Consider the following 11,949-nt stretch of genomic DNA (forward strand, 5'->3'; position numbering starts at 1 on the left):
CTGGCATTCGGCTAGTACTAACATTAGTATTACTAATCCATGCACTACCTCGACAGAGCACACGGTTTGCCTCTCATTTTTCGCCGAACGCTGATCAATATGGTAACAAGGCAACCATCCTAAAATTCTAGCTGTACATGTACGATAACGCTTTATATCGGTCGACCGGCGCGGGAGCGTCAAGGATCGGTTGCTCGCGCGTCTCCCCCATGGGGGCCACCCACGTGTCCCCTGCCCCCACCTTCCACTTCCAGACACACGTAACTCAATTGCAACAAATCACCCACGTGTCCCCTACCCCCACCTGCTACTTCCACAACACACATAACTCCATTGCAACAAATCACCCACATATTTTGAAAACTCTCTATCAAGGGAATTTGGTTTACTTTTTGTTCCATAAAAAATATTTATCTAGTACACTCACAACGTTTCACTATATATAGATCTAATGTCGCAGTGAAGTAAAATATTCCATTGCAACAAATCACCCACATATTTTAGAAACCCTCTGTTAAGGAAATTCATTTTATTTTTTTTCACCAAAAATAAAATTCGTTTTATTTTTTGTTTTACCAAAAATGTTTCACCTAGTGTACTTACAATGTTTCACTATGTATGGATCAAATGTTGCAGTGAACTGAAACATTCTTTCGCTATTTGCTGAAACATTATTTTTATATAAGATGAAACAACGCCCGATTTAAACGAGTGAAACATTTTCAATCTAATTAGTGAAATAATTCCGATATACCTAGTGGAACATCGTGTAACATTTAAAAATAATTCAATAATAAGCTAAATTTTGTTTTCGTCGGAATAAATCCATGTGTGATCTTGTTTCGAATATTTAATTGCAACGAATTTAATGGTGCAATCGGGTCATTATTTGGATAAGTAATTTAAGAGAAAAATCAGTTTAAAATAGTTTTGTACGTAAATCCGACGCCGATTTTAACCTCCCCCATCGGGCGCCCGAGCCAGAGTCACATCCGGATATATATCAAAATATGCCTTTGTTGCCCTGGTGAGGGCTCCTTGACAGGCTACACTCATCTGCAGGGCGATCTTCACTTTTTAGCTGCTAACGGCGAGATTCTATTGATGGAAGAAACGAGGAAAAAACCTGCTCAATAAACAACTAGAAGACATCAACATACTGGCAGCAAGGTAGAATAATCCAAAAAAAGAAAAAGAAAAAAAGGGTAGAGCAGCTAGCCAACTAATAAAATGAACTTCCCAATTAATAATAAACTAATAATACTAACCTCTTGCAAGGGTCGTCTAACAATGTCATAGTAGTGGTGCTCATAGTATCTTGAATCCATCCAATACTGGGCATAACATACAAGAAAACAAATAAACAAGTGAAGAGACAACAATCGAAATTTTTGCATTTATGCACTTCTTGAACACTTTTCGTGGCTTCCACACAATGACAAAAACTACCAGTAGTGAGAAAATAGCTAAAGTTTTCCAATTTGTATATCTAGAGTGAATCTCTTTTCTGGGCCGATTGGGAGTTTTGCTACTCCCTCCATCTAAGTTTATAGCACATTATTTAAGTTCTATCCATCGATACGAGATACATTGCAGATATCAATGTAAACAAGTGAGCTTTTCACTATATTTTTAATAGATATACAGATTTATTTCCTATGTCATGTACGCATGCATTGAATCCAGTCCTTGAAAGAAAATAACGACACTTTTTTTAGTTTAGCAACTTTCAATCACCTTGGTCTACATACAAAATAGAAGACAATTTTTTTGTCAGTACACTGACATTATGTTCTATTTTTACAAAAATATCAGTCTGACATATTTTTTACATCCTGAATTTTAGTAACACTTCTAGATGTATAAAAAAATACTGTCACTGTGCAATCAACCTAAATAAATAAACAAATACTAAATCATGATAAGACAATCCAGAATTCAATACCTTCTCACGATTTTCAGTCCACCTTTCACATGCTTCAACAACAACCTAATAGAAGACACCAATAAGTTTGATATATCATCAAGGATGCACCATAAAAATGAAACATTGACTAGTAAAAGACTCAAGTATACTACCTCTTCGAAAGTATCTTGCCAAGAGTTACCCTTCCGCGTGAAGATTAACCAACAATCCTGACATTATTTACAGATTGCATTTGAAATATTAATTTGGAATAGATGAGAATAACAAAATTAGAACTACAGAAGACCTACAATGATTCCTCTGATCATGTAATGCTTAGGAAGGGAATGCCCAGAAAAAACTCTCTCACTGAATTCATCTACAACATCTGAAAAGCATTTCTTGTCCTAAAATCCAAGCAACAAGTTAGTGCATGATAACTATTGGAATAAATAAATTTACCACTATGACAAGTACCCAGTTAATAGAATCATCATTCGTGTCGAAAAAACCTTCCGTTTTGTGATCATTCATCAACCTTTTGATATAACCCTTTAGCTGAAATTGTATTTGAAATTTGAGATTTGGTCAACAGAATTTCGAACTAAAAACATCGATAGTAAAACAGGAATAATTGACACTTCTATTAAACTAGTGTCTAAGATAAATGCATCAGAGATGAAATTCTTGCATGCTGTTTACTTGCACATATGAGTATGCTACAGTATTAAGGATGTTTGATGATTGTTGGAACCAAATTGTCCCAACAATGATAGAAATTCTTATGCTGAAAAGAACCAAAATCAGCTGGTGCAAAGTTTCCATTCCAGTTGTCTTTGCCGATATGTCTTACTAAAAAGTTGCACAGATGTCAGCAATATAATGGTCTTCACTCTTCCAACAAGACAAAACTTATATCATGATATCAGCAGAGGCAAAGGAAAAATCATATCATGGTGAAGCAATATTTAACTACAGAGTGTTACAAACAAAAAGGCACAATTGAACAGCGAAGAGTACCATATCAATGATGAATGAATACAAACCTAATTGGCCCAAATATTCTATACCTCCTACCACTCAATTTGATTTTGACTGTATTAAGAAAAATGGACCTAATTGACATTTTATCCATAGCACAATCTTGATACTATAAACTGTCTATGAAAACAAACTACAAAAGAATATAAAAGAAAAATCCTCTGCAAACATGAGATAACATGCCCTATTTTTGACAATACCAGTCTTTAAAACCCTAAACCATGCAATGTTTCAAGGATTGCACATTATATTCAAAACATTCAAGTGGATCATAGCAAGACATCATGACTTGAATTTTTATGTTCTTAAACTAAACATTTAGAAGTTATTGATGGTCAGTGTTCCAAAAGTTTGACCAAACATAAAGGTCAAATATTTATGACCAGAGGGAGTATCTTAAATCTAGCATCAGGAGGTTATTCACCAATTCCACTTTTGTCAAAGGATATGAAAAATTTACATCCCAAAAACATTTCAGATATTCAGTCAGAATGTCATATTGTGTGGTTTGTTTAGTTCCAACAATACGCACATAGTAATCCAAAAACAAAAAAAGGTCAATACACTGAAATATCTAATGTCAGATGAAAAGAAAACTTTTGTTAACTGCCAATATGACTAGCATAAGATAGTTGTACTCTTGATAGAGTAATCATTAAATTCTGGGTATACTTCCATGAATGTTGACAACCTAGCTTTACAACACTTTTTAAGGATCTAATATATTATATGTTAGACTCTAAACTCTAAAGTTCCCACTTGAGGAAAGTAAAAATCTGGTTTGAGCATTTCCATGTGTAAGTTTTTGTTTCTTCAATTTTCCTTGCAGTCTGTATCTTCAAGAGAATATCGCAAAATGGTGAGCTGGGATTAAACAATGTTCCATTAAAAGTCTGTCCACACTACTCCCTCCGTCCCAAAAAAAGGCAAACCCTGGGTTTCTGTGTCCAACGTTTGACCGTCCGTCTTATTTGAAAAAATTATGAAAAAAATTTAAAAGACAAGTCACGCATAAAGTATTAATCATGTTTTATCATCTAACAACAATGAAAATACTAATTATAAAAAAATTTCATATAAGACGGACAATCAAACGTTGGACACGGAAACCCAGGGTTTGTCTTTTTTTGGGACGGAGGGAGTATAAAATAACAATTCTATTTCTTGGGCATGAGCGGTAAAGTGAATAAGTAAATTTCTCACCCCTCGACTATTGATTCATTTGAATTTTGTCCTATCATTCAACTCTCAAACCTGGTAAAACTTATGACAGTGATTTTACCTGAGATAAACAGTGGAGCCCACTTGTTATAGAGGTTCGTGGTTCATCATCCACGATTTCAATATTCTCTGATTCACCTTTTGTGACATGGGCCATCAAGTTCACTGTCTTTCTAGCCTCACAACCTATGTTGGTCAAATTAACTAGCAAATAAGGTAGAGGGGGCAAGTTATACCCAGTTTTAATAGTCGAGGGGACTAATTTTATGAGGCTCTGTATTTGAGGGATGAAACTCAAAACGGATCTAGAGTTGAGGGACGCGATAAAATTAGCAACTTTTCATGTGATTGATACCATTAAATTATGCATTACACTCGAAATAGTACTTCAGGACCACTCCCATTGTTCTAGTATGTATTAGACTCCGTTGACATACTATAGTTTTGTAAGGTTGATGAACTTATTAACAATAAAACTACTTTCCACATTTTTATTAGGGTGAATAGCTAAAGTGGTCCTCCAAGTTTCATCCGAGGCTTAGTTTGGCCCTTGATGTTTCAATCTATCCGTATTAGTCCTCAAGTTTTCATTTGAGTTCAAACTTATCCTTGAACCCACTTAGAAGCCACATGGCTAAACATAACCAACAACCCTCTTGATAAATGACACTTATACCCCTCATTCACATATATAAGAGAAAAAATTGCATGCAATGATTTTTTTTATAGATAATGCATAGTAATTTACGTAAAAGCGAAAATAAATTATATACTTGCAAGTGTATACGATAGGCATTGCTTAAGTTTCAAGTGCACATGTTGAAATAATGGGAAGTACATCTGCAATATTGTTTATTCATTTTGGTTTTCTCTTTTATAGTGTATAGTTGTATACAAATTAAGGGCAAGAGGGACATTTTCTAACAGAAATATTGACTAGAAATAGCCATATGGCATATTATGTGGTTCCAAGGATGATTTTAAGCCAAAACAAATACTTAGGGGACCTATGTGGACAAAACGAAACCTGAAGAACTAAATTGAGCCTTCAGTGAAACTTGAGGGACTAAATTAGCTATTCACCCTTTTTATTACTACAGCTATTTCAACTAGAAACGATAATAACAGGACCCTGTTCTACTTTGGCAATATTGGCAAGTATAGGATTCAGCAAACTGTTAACTTCACCTATGAATGACGATGACAACAAATAAAGCAACTGCATGTAGAGGACAGATAATAAAGGTTACTTTGATAAAAAGAGAACTCTGATGATGATTAATAAATTGTATACTGCATACCGACTCATCCTCCAAGAGGCGTTGTAAACATTCTGAATATATGCAAATTTGTTGCTGATTTTCCAGAACATCAGCTCTCCTCTGCAAGGGGAAAAACATGCTAAGGGAGTATTCATGAAACAGATTGCAAGGATAAGCATTACATAAGAAACATTAGCACCTCCAAAGACAATTTCAAGAGAGCATGATTCAAATCTGAAAACTGTGCCATCGTGCTCTCGTCTCTAATGAGATCTTCTACAAATTCATCCTGCAAATGACATACAATTGAAAGTTAATGTTGAAAACAGCATAATGCTATGTTAATGGTGGTCTGCAGAGTCTTTTACCTTTGAAGAAATAAACTCATCCATAGAATGATCCAGTTCACCAGAGGACAAATAATTGTCAAACTCTTTGTGCAAGCGTATTTGCTCTACAGCAGTATAATACTGTACAGAAAGGGCAGTTACATTAAAAACTATGGTGATGCATCATAGTTCTATAAGAGCCTACCAGTTATAACCAAAAGTGTTCTAATTAAAAAAAACAGATCATATTTCCATAATATATGTCAATTGATGGAATCAAGAATGCAGTTATTGTAATTATTCTACTGCATGCCGGTAATGTTATGCAGAATTAGAATACCATGGAATTATTCAGAATTAGAATCCAGGTAGAAATGAAAAAAAGGAGAGAATAAACTCAGGTATTCATCCACATACCATGGAATCTCTAAACTTGTTGTCAACAAATGCATACGCATAAAGCTGTAAGTGTGAAGGGAAATCACCAACAACTGGTACTAGTTGCTGAGAAAAAAAAAATGAAAAGCACTCTTAGTTACCATATCAAAATGAAAAGGCACTCTTAGTTAATATATCAATAAAAAAGAAGGGCAAGGATAACCTGACTGTGATCTACTTCGTTTGACTTGGTTAATCGACTAATTATTCCCAAAAGTATGTGTAAGTGGCTCTAAATCCAAAAAAAAAGCACTACTAATTAGCTGTTAAGCAAAAGGAAAATATAAGAGATTAATGTATGAATTTCCGTAAGCCACCTCACGTATCAAAGGATGAAATCTAGGCTCCCAGATATACAACACAGAATGAAGCAAAAGCTGAAAACAAAAATAAAATGTCAAGACTGTGAAATTTTAAAAAAAACATCTAATAAATTTTACAAGTTTAGGAAGTACCCACATCAACTGATGGTACCACTTCACAGTCTGAAATCTCAGTAAGTATCTCATGATTTTGTTTGAGATTTTCAATAACATCATAAGAACAATCAGAAACCTGCAAATCATTAAGATATAAAAAATTGTGCTTTCAACTAACATGAAATGAATAAATTCAAATAAGTACCTTAATGTAGGGTTTCAGTTTGACAAGTTTGCTAAGAAATTTACATATCTGCATGTTGCATCTGAAGCGAGTCCTTGTGTAAAATTGTCGCTGCAAAAAGTCACCAAAAAGAAGCCCCTTAGCCAATATAAATACACATGAATCCTCTTTGCTTGCGTGTCTGTTTGAAGATGGAGTGTACATAAAACGCTTACTTGTCGGAGAGAAGAAATGGTCACCATATAAGGATGTTGATAGCTGTTGATGGCATGCTTATATCTGAATTCAAATTTCAATTTCTGGAAGAGAGTTTCTTTGTCCAAATAATCACGCTGCAAAAACATATAATCAGAGAATGACCAAAATTTCTATCCACCAGCTAAATTATTCAACTAGAAATTTCCAAAGCCTGACTATAATAACATAATACTTATCTTGTTTTCTTATCAAATCAAAGATATCTTTCCTAAGTAGTGTCTAGTCCAATAAACTTACCTCCATACAATCATCCATTGCATTCACTTCTTGTAAGATGTCCATATAAACATGAAGGTACCTCTGAAATTCTTCTTCGAACTAGTTGTAACATAAAAGAACATATTGAAAGTAAGAGGTGATGAGTATCAAAAGTCAAGTTAAGTAGGAGTAATAAACACTTGAGATGCTCGAATTTTCAAACAGGAAGAGAACAGACCTCCCAATTCCACTCACAACCCTCAGGAAGTTCCTTACTAGCAGAAGACGCCTTTAATTCAAGATCTTTCTTCAGCTTTTCAATCCAGACGCTAAAGCTGCATTCAGCGCTAAAATTGTCTTTGCCTTCTCTAGAAAACTCCTGCCACAGAGCACGGGGGAAAGTGCAGAAAGCATGTCAGAACGTCTAAGTTCAAAATAATAATATTCAATTCAAGAGCAAAAAAAATATGAATGACTTGCCTGGATTTGAAAATAATTATACAATTGTTGACAAAGGACAACAAGGTCCTTGCCAGCACTATCATCTGCACCTAGATTCAGTTTGTGTCTTTGGCACTGGATTGCACAAGTAAGCTGATTGTCTAGACGTCTAACTATAGATGGAAGCAAATCATCCACGATGAAGAGCCTGAGACTCATATCATCAGTTGTTGCAAGGTGAATGAGAGAACGTAAAAAAGGAATAGCCTTGCTTGTTGCTTCATCATCCACAAAGTACCCAAAGAGGCTCATATCCAGCCAGTCAAAACAATCACCAGTTAAAATAAACCTATAAGATTAGCAGCTTTTTACTTGTTCTTTATATCAAAATTATCATCCAAAAAAAAGAACATAAAAATAACATTGATAGTAGATTACAAGTTAGCCAAAGTAGTACCTAAAGAGAGAGATTGATGACATAGATTCAGGATCTTGCAAATAGTTTTCTTCTGTTACTGCCAATACTCCAAGAAATTCCGAAACTTCACGAGTGAAATCAAGTAGTAGTTTTTGCTGTAGCTTTTCTGTCTCACCAAATTCAGAAAGGAATGGTACTTCAGCTTTCCCTTTGTATAAATGATTGAACCAAGCAAAATTAAGTACAAATTTACACTGTCGTAACATGGGTTGTACAAACTTGATTGCCAATTTCTTGGAGAATTCAGGAGGGCAACACAAAACCAATGGAATAGCTACATAATGGATAAGGCTTTTCAAACGCCTCACTTCCATAGACCCTAGATCTTTAGTGATAGTAGCACTGAGAGATAGACTACCCAATAACTCCGAAAATGATCCACCAATGGATGGACATAGACCTATGCCATCATATCTGCAGTATGACACAGGCCATTATAGGATGAAATATAAAAGCAGCAAATAAGTAATTATCATAACATATATTTGCTATATGAGAGTTAGGTTCATGACAGGAAGCTCTGGGAACCAGCAAAGGGACCAACAAAGAATAAAGGACTGACTATTTAGGAGAATATCTAACAAGTAGAAAATTGAAATAGTATATCTGAACCACTATAAACAGCATACTTACACTTTCTGTTGAATTCCCTCTAACAATGCTCTTGTCTTAGGTTCAACAGAACTCTCCACGATATTAATGTTAGACAATCCATCAGTGATTTTAAGTATATGAGCAAGCTTTGTAAGGCTCATATGTTTTTCTTTTTTAAGATCTTCGAATAAACCATCAACAACTTGATTTTCCCGAAGCGAGTGTATATATTGAATCAGCTGAAGACAAAGAGGTCAAATTAATCAGATGCTATACATGTAGTTATATGCAACTTAAAACTATAGCTTCAATACCATATAACTTAGTTTGAATTAACACAAGGTTTATAGGGATATTGACATGTAGCAGCAAAGCAACAATTGATTGTAAACGTGTTACTCAGCAAATATGATAATGCACAGGCATTAAGTTTTTTTTTGGCAATTCACTCAAATTTAGGGTTTTATTTTTATGAGATCAAGATCAATGCATAAGATTTGCCACTGTTCACTGGAAAGCACTCGGATTTAGTGTTTTGTTTTTATAAGAAAACTGGCCTATATATTGTTTTCCATGTGAGATTTGCAACTATTGATTGAAAAGCATTCTAAAATTTAGTGGTGGGTTTTAAGAGGCTAAAAGACACAAATTCAACATTAATTTATTGGTAGTATCTCCATAAGATGGCTAATTTTCCCGTGAACAATAAAGGATTGGAAGATTAGAGGCTAAAAGACACAAATTCAACATAAATTTCTTGATAGTATCTCCATAAGAAGAATAGTTTTACCGTGAACAAAAAAGGAAGACACAAATTCAACATGCTAAAAGACTTAACTGAATCCAGTTCCTAAAAGAAAGAGCTAATTCAACCATCTACCATCTTATGAGATTGAGAAGTTTGTGATGCTGGCACAGAACTTCATCCATCTACATTTGTTTATTAGTTAGAAGGAATTTTGTTGAAACCATTATAATCCCTTTGCAGAAAAACAGTACAACAACCAATCAGTAAACAATGTCAACAATACAGAAAGACTTGTTAGTTAGTATCACCGGATCGCTGTCTGCCACATGCAGCAAGTATCAAGATACTTCCATTTGATGACAGCAAGTTTATGTTTCTGTGTGCAGATTAACTTGATATACTTCCACACACTTCTAATATATTAACGTGCAATCCTTTTGCGCTTTCGTAAAGACATACTTCCACGCACACCTGGAATTTGCAGGCCGGTCAAAACCTAATACTAGCGGACAATTGCAATTCAGGTTGCATTTGCTGGACAAGAAACCTACCATGGCTTCTGGTAACCCACAACAGTTTCAATTTTAGGTTTCGTATATCAACAAACTCAGTAGTAATTGGCATTAGTAATTAAAAAAAAACGCAGTCTAAGCTACCTGTTTTTGTTTTTTTTTTTTCTGAGGGGAAAAAGAAAAGCACAAACCTGCTGCTCTGAGAGCCCTGAATCTCCAGCGACAGGAGCCGCTGAGTCAGGCACAGCGGAGGGAAGGACAGTGTCCATGGCGGTGCGGGTAACTGCTTCCACCGCTCCCGTTCACCGCCGGCGCACCTACTCAAAGCTCCGGTCCTCCCGTGGCAGCGAAGGCGAGGAAGCCACAGGCGAGGGCCGGAGGGCCGCCCGTGGTAGCTAGGCGGCGCCGGCGTTTCCGCGGGGCGAGAGGGCGGCCGCCGCCCGTGCCAAACGGCGCCGGCGGCTTGGCTTCCCGACTTCAAGTTGCCTACGGGCTACACGTTTTTTTTTCTAAAGTAAATTTCACTTTTGGCCACTTATATCGACCTACTGTAAGTTGTACATTGGGCTAGGGGTGGGCACTTTTTTTCACTTTACACCACCTATTTTTATCCTCATTTACAAGTTGTACCAGGTTTACTGTAGGCTGGGTTTCGACCCACACAAGTAGGTGTACGTTTACTAGCGGCCGGCAGTCCCCGTCTCTGGGTACCAGCTGCGAGGGCTCCCTCGACGGCGGTTCCGCCTCCCTCTCTGGTATGACCGTATGAGTACTTCCCTCCCAACTCAAAAAAGTCTCCCTTGACACGTAACTGCTGTGCAGCAACGTAAACTCAACAATCGACACACAAACGCCACCGTCTAGGTCCACCGTCCATCGGCTGAAGACCCTCATTGCATACGGCTGGGGTGAAAAGGTACGTGGTCGTCGGCGCCAAGGTGGAGCAAGTCTCGTCATCCGGTCGTGTCGCCAGCGTCAGGGCGAAGGGCCTCCGCGTGTTGGACGCCCATGCCACCTCGATCGATGGCTTCCTGAGGATGGAATCGCTGGGGTCGTCGGCTGGCTCGTTGCTAGCATGCTTGTTGGGTTTATGAGGTAGACAGGTATGCGTCTGCTGTTCGATCATGGAGCAATCCATGGAGGAATGTTTTGACCCTGGGACTTGGGAGAGTGAAACAAAGCAATGTATTCAATAATTTCTATGAGATTTGGGTTTTGTGGGGTAATCAATATTCCTCTCTGCTCTTAAAAAAACTAGAGTAATTAATCCGTACGTGGTCCTCGGTTGGTAACCGGAAACGTGTCGAATTATCTCAAGAAAGGAAAAGATCGGATCGATCTTGATTACTGCTAAATGGAATAGTTGGCCTTTTTTTCTTCATATGCATGATCTGAATGGGATAATTCTGGACTTTTGGTATGGTCTCGGATCCTATCAACGTAATTAGATGTGTCGCGTGATCACTACAGGGTCCACGTCCACTGGACGACGACATGCTCGCCCTCGCCGATGACCACCCCATCAACGTGTCGCACACGTTCCTGGTATCGCGTATCACCGCCACCATGAGCAAATTAAACACCAGCTGCTCGCGTGGATTAGGCCAAAGCGCAGCCCATGCCGTAAACCTGGTCCAACATGAAAAAGATGGTAAAATTAGGTGGTGTTAAGTGAAAAGAGAAACTTAACTCTAGCCCATTATGCTACATTGGTCAATATAGGTGGTTCAAGATGAAATTTACTCTTTTTTTAATTGGAATACACGTTAATTGCCTTCACACGTTATTGGGGTTTTTAACTATTTGCCACTTTTACATTTGTCAATTGCTCAAATACCCCTCTTAAATTTTTAGTTAATAATATGCCATTGGATAGAGAAACTTTTCTACTTTTTTGCCACTTTTCACACTGTGCATTGC

At 37.0% G+C, this 11,949-nt stretch overlaps 1 protein-coding gene across 1 annotated transcript; it reads right to left on the reverse strand.

The window, feature by feature from the left end:
- Nucleotides 1-847: 847 nt before the first annotated feature.
- LOC127755400 (uncharacterized) lies at nt 848-8,574 on the reverse strand. The gene is made up of 19 exons (XM_052281073.1): nt 8,155-8,574; nt 7,737-8,046; nt 7,495-7,635; nt 7,296-7,376; nt 7,016-7,132; nt 6,822-6,911; nt 6,657-6,752; nt 6,515-6,574; nt 6,361-6,429; nt 6,177-6,263; nt 5,799-5,900; nt 5,630-5,719; nt 5,470-5,550; nt 2,384-2,464; nt 2,218-2,313; nt 2,080-2,136; nt 1,946-1,990; nt 1,269-1,334; nt 848-1,126 (listed from the first exon to the last, which is right to left on the reverse strand). Exons 1-19 carry the CDS (start codon nt 8,487-8,489, stop codon nt 1,085-1,087), a joined length of 2,046 nt encoding a protein of 681 aa, XP_052137033.1. The 5' UTR covers nt 8,490-8,574; the 3' UTR covers nt 848-1,084.
- Nucleotides 8,575-11,949: the final 3,375 nt, after the last annotated feature.

This window comes from Oryza glaberrima, chromosome 11 (genome assembly GCF_000147395.1).
Source record: "Oryza glaberrima chromosome 11, OglaRS2, whole genome shotgun sequence".
Classification (NCBI taxonomy): domain Eukaryota; kingdom Viridiplantae; phylum Streptophyta; class Magnoliopsida; order Poales; family Poaceae; genus Oryza; species Oryza glaberrima.

Excerpts from the sequence above, each read along its gene's own strand:
- LOC127755400 (XM_052281073.1), bottom strand. The coding sequence starts at position 8,489 with ATGGAAGTGAGGCGTTTGAAAAGCCTTATCCATTATGTAGCTATTCCA. Across the intron at positions 7,636-7,736 it reads ATAATTATTTTCAAATCCAG|GAGTTTTCTAGAGAAGGCAA; the intron begins GCAAGTCATTCA and ends GCTCTGTGGCAG. Across the intron at positions 2,314-2,383 it reads ATGATGATTCTATTAACTGG|GACAAGAAATGCTTTTCAGA; the intron begins GTACTTGTCATA and ends CTTGGATTTTAG.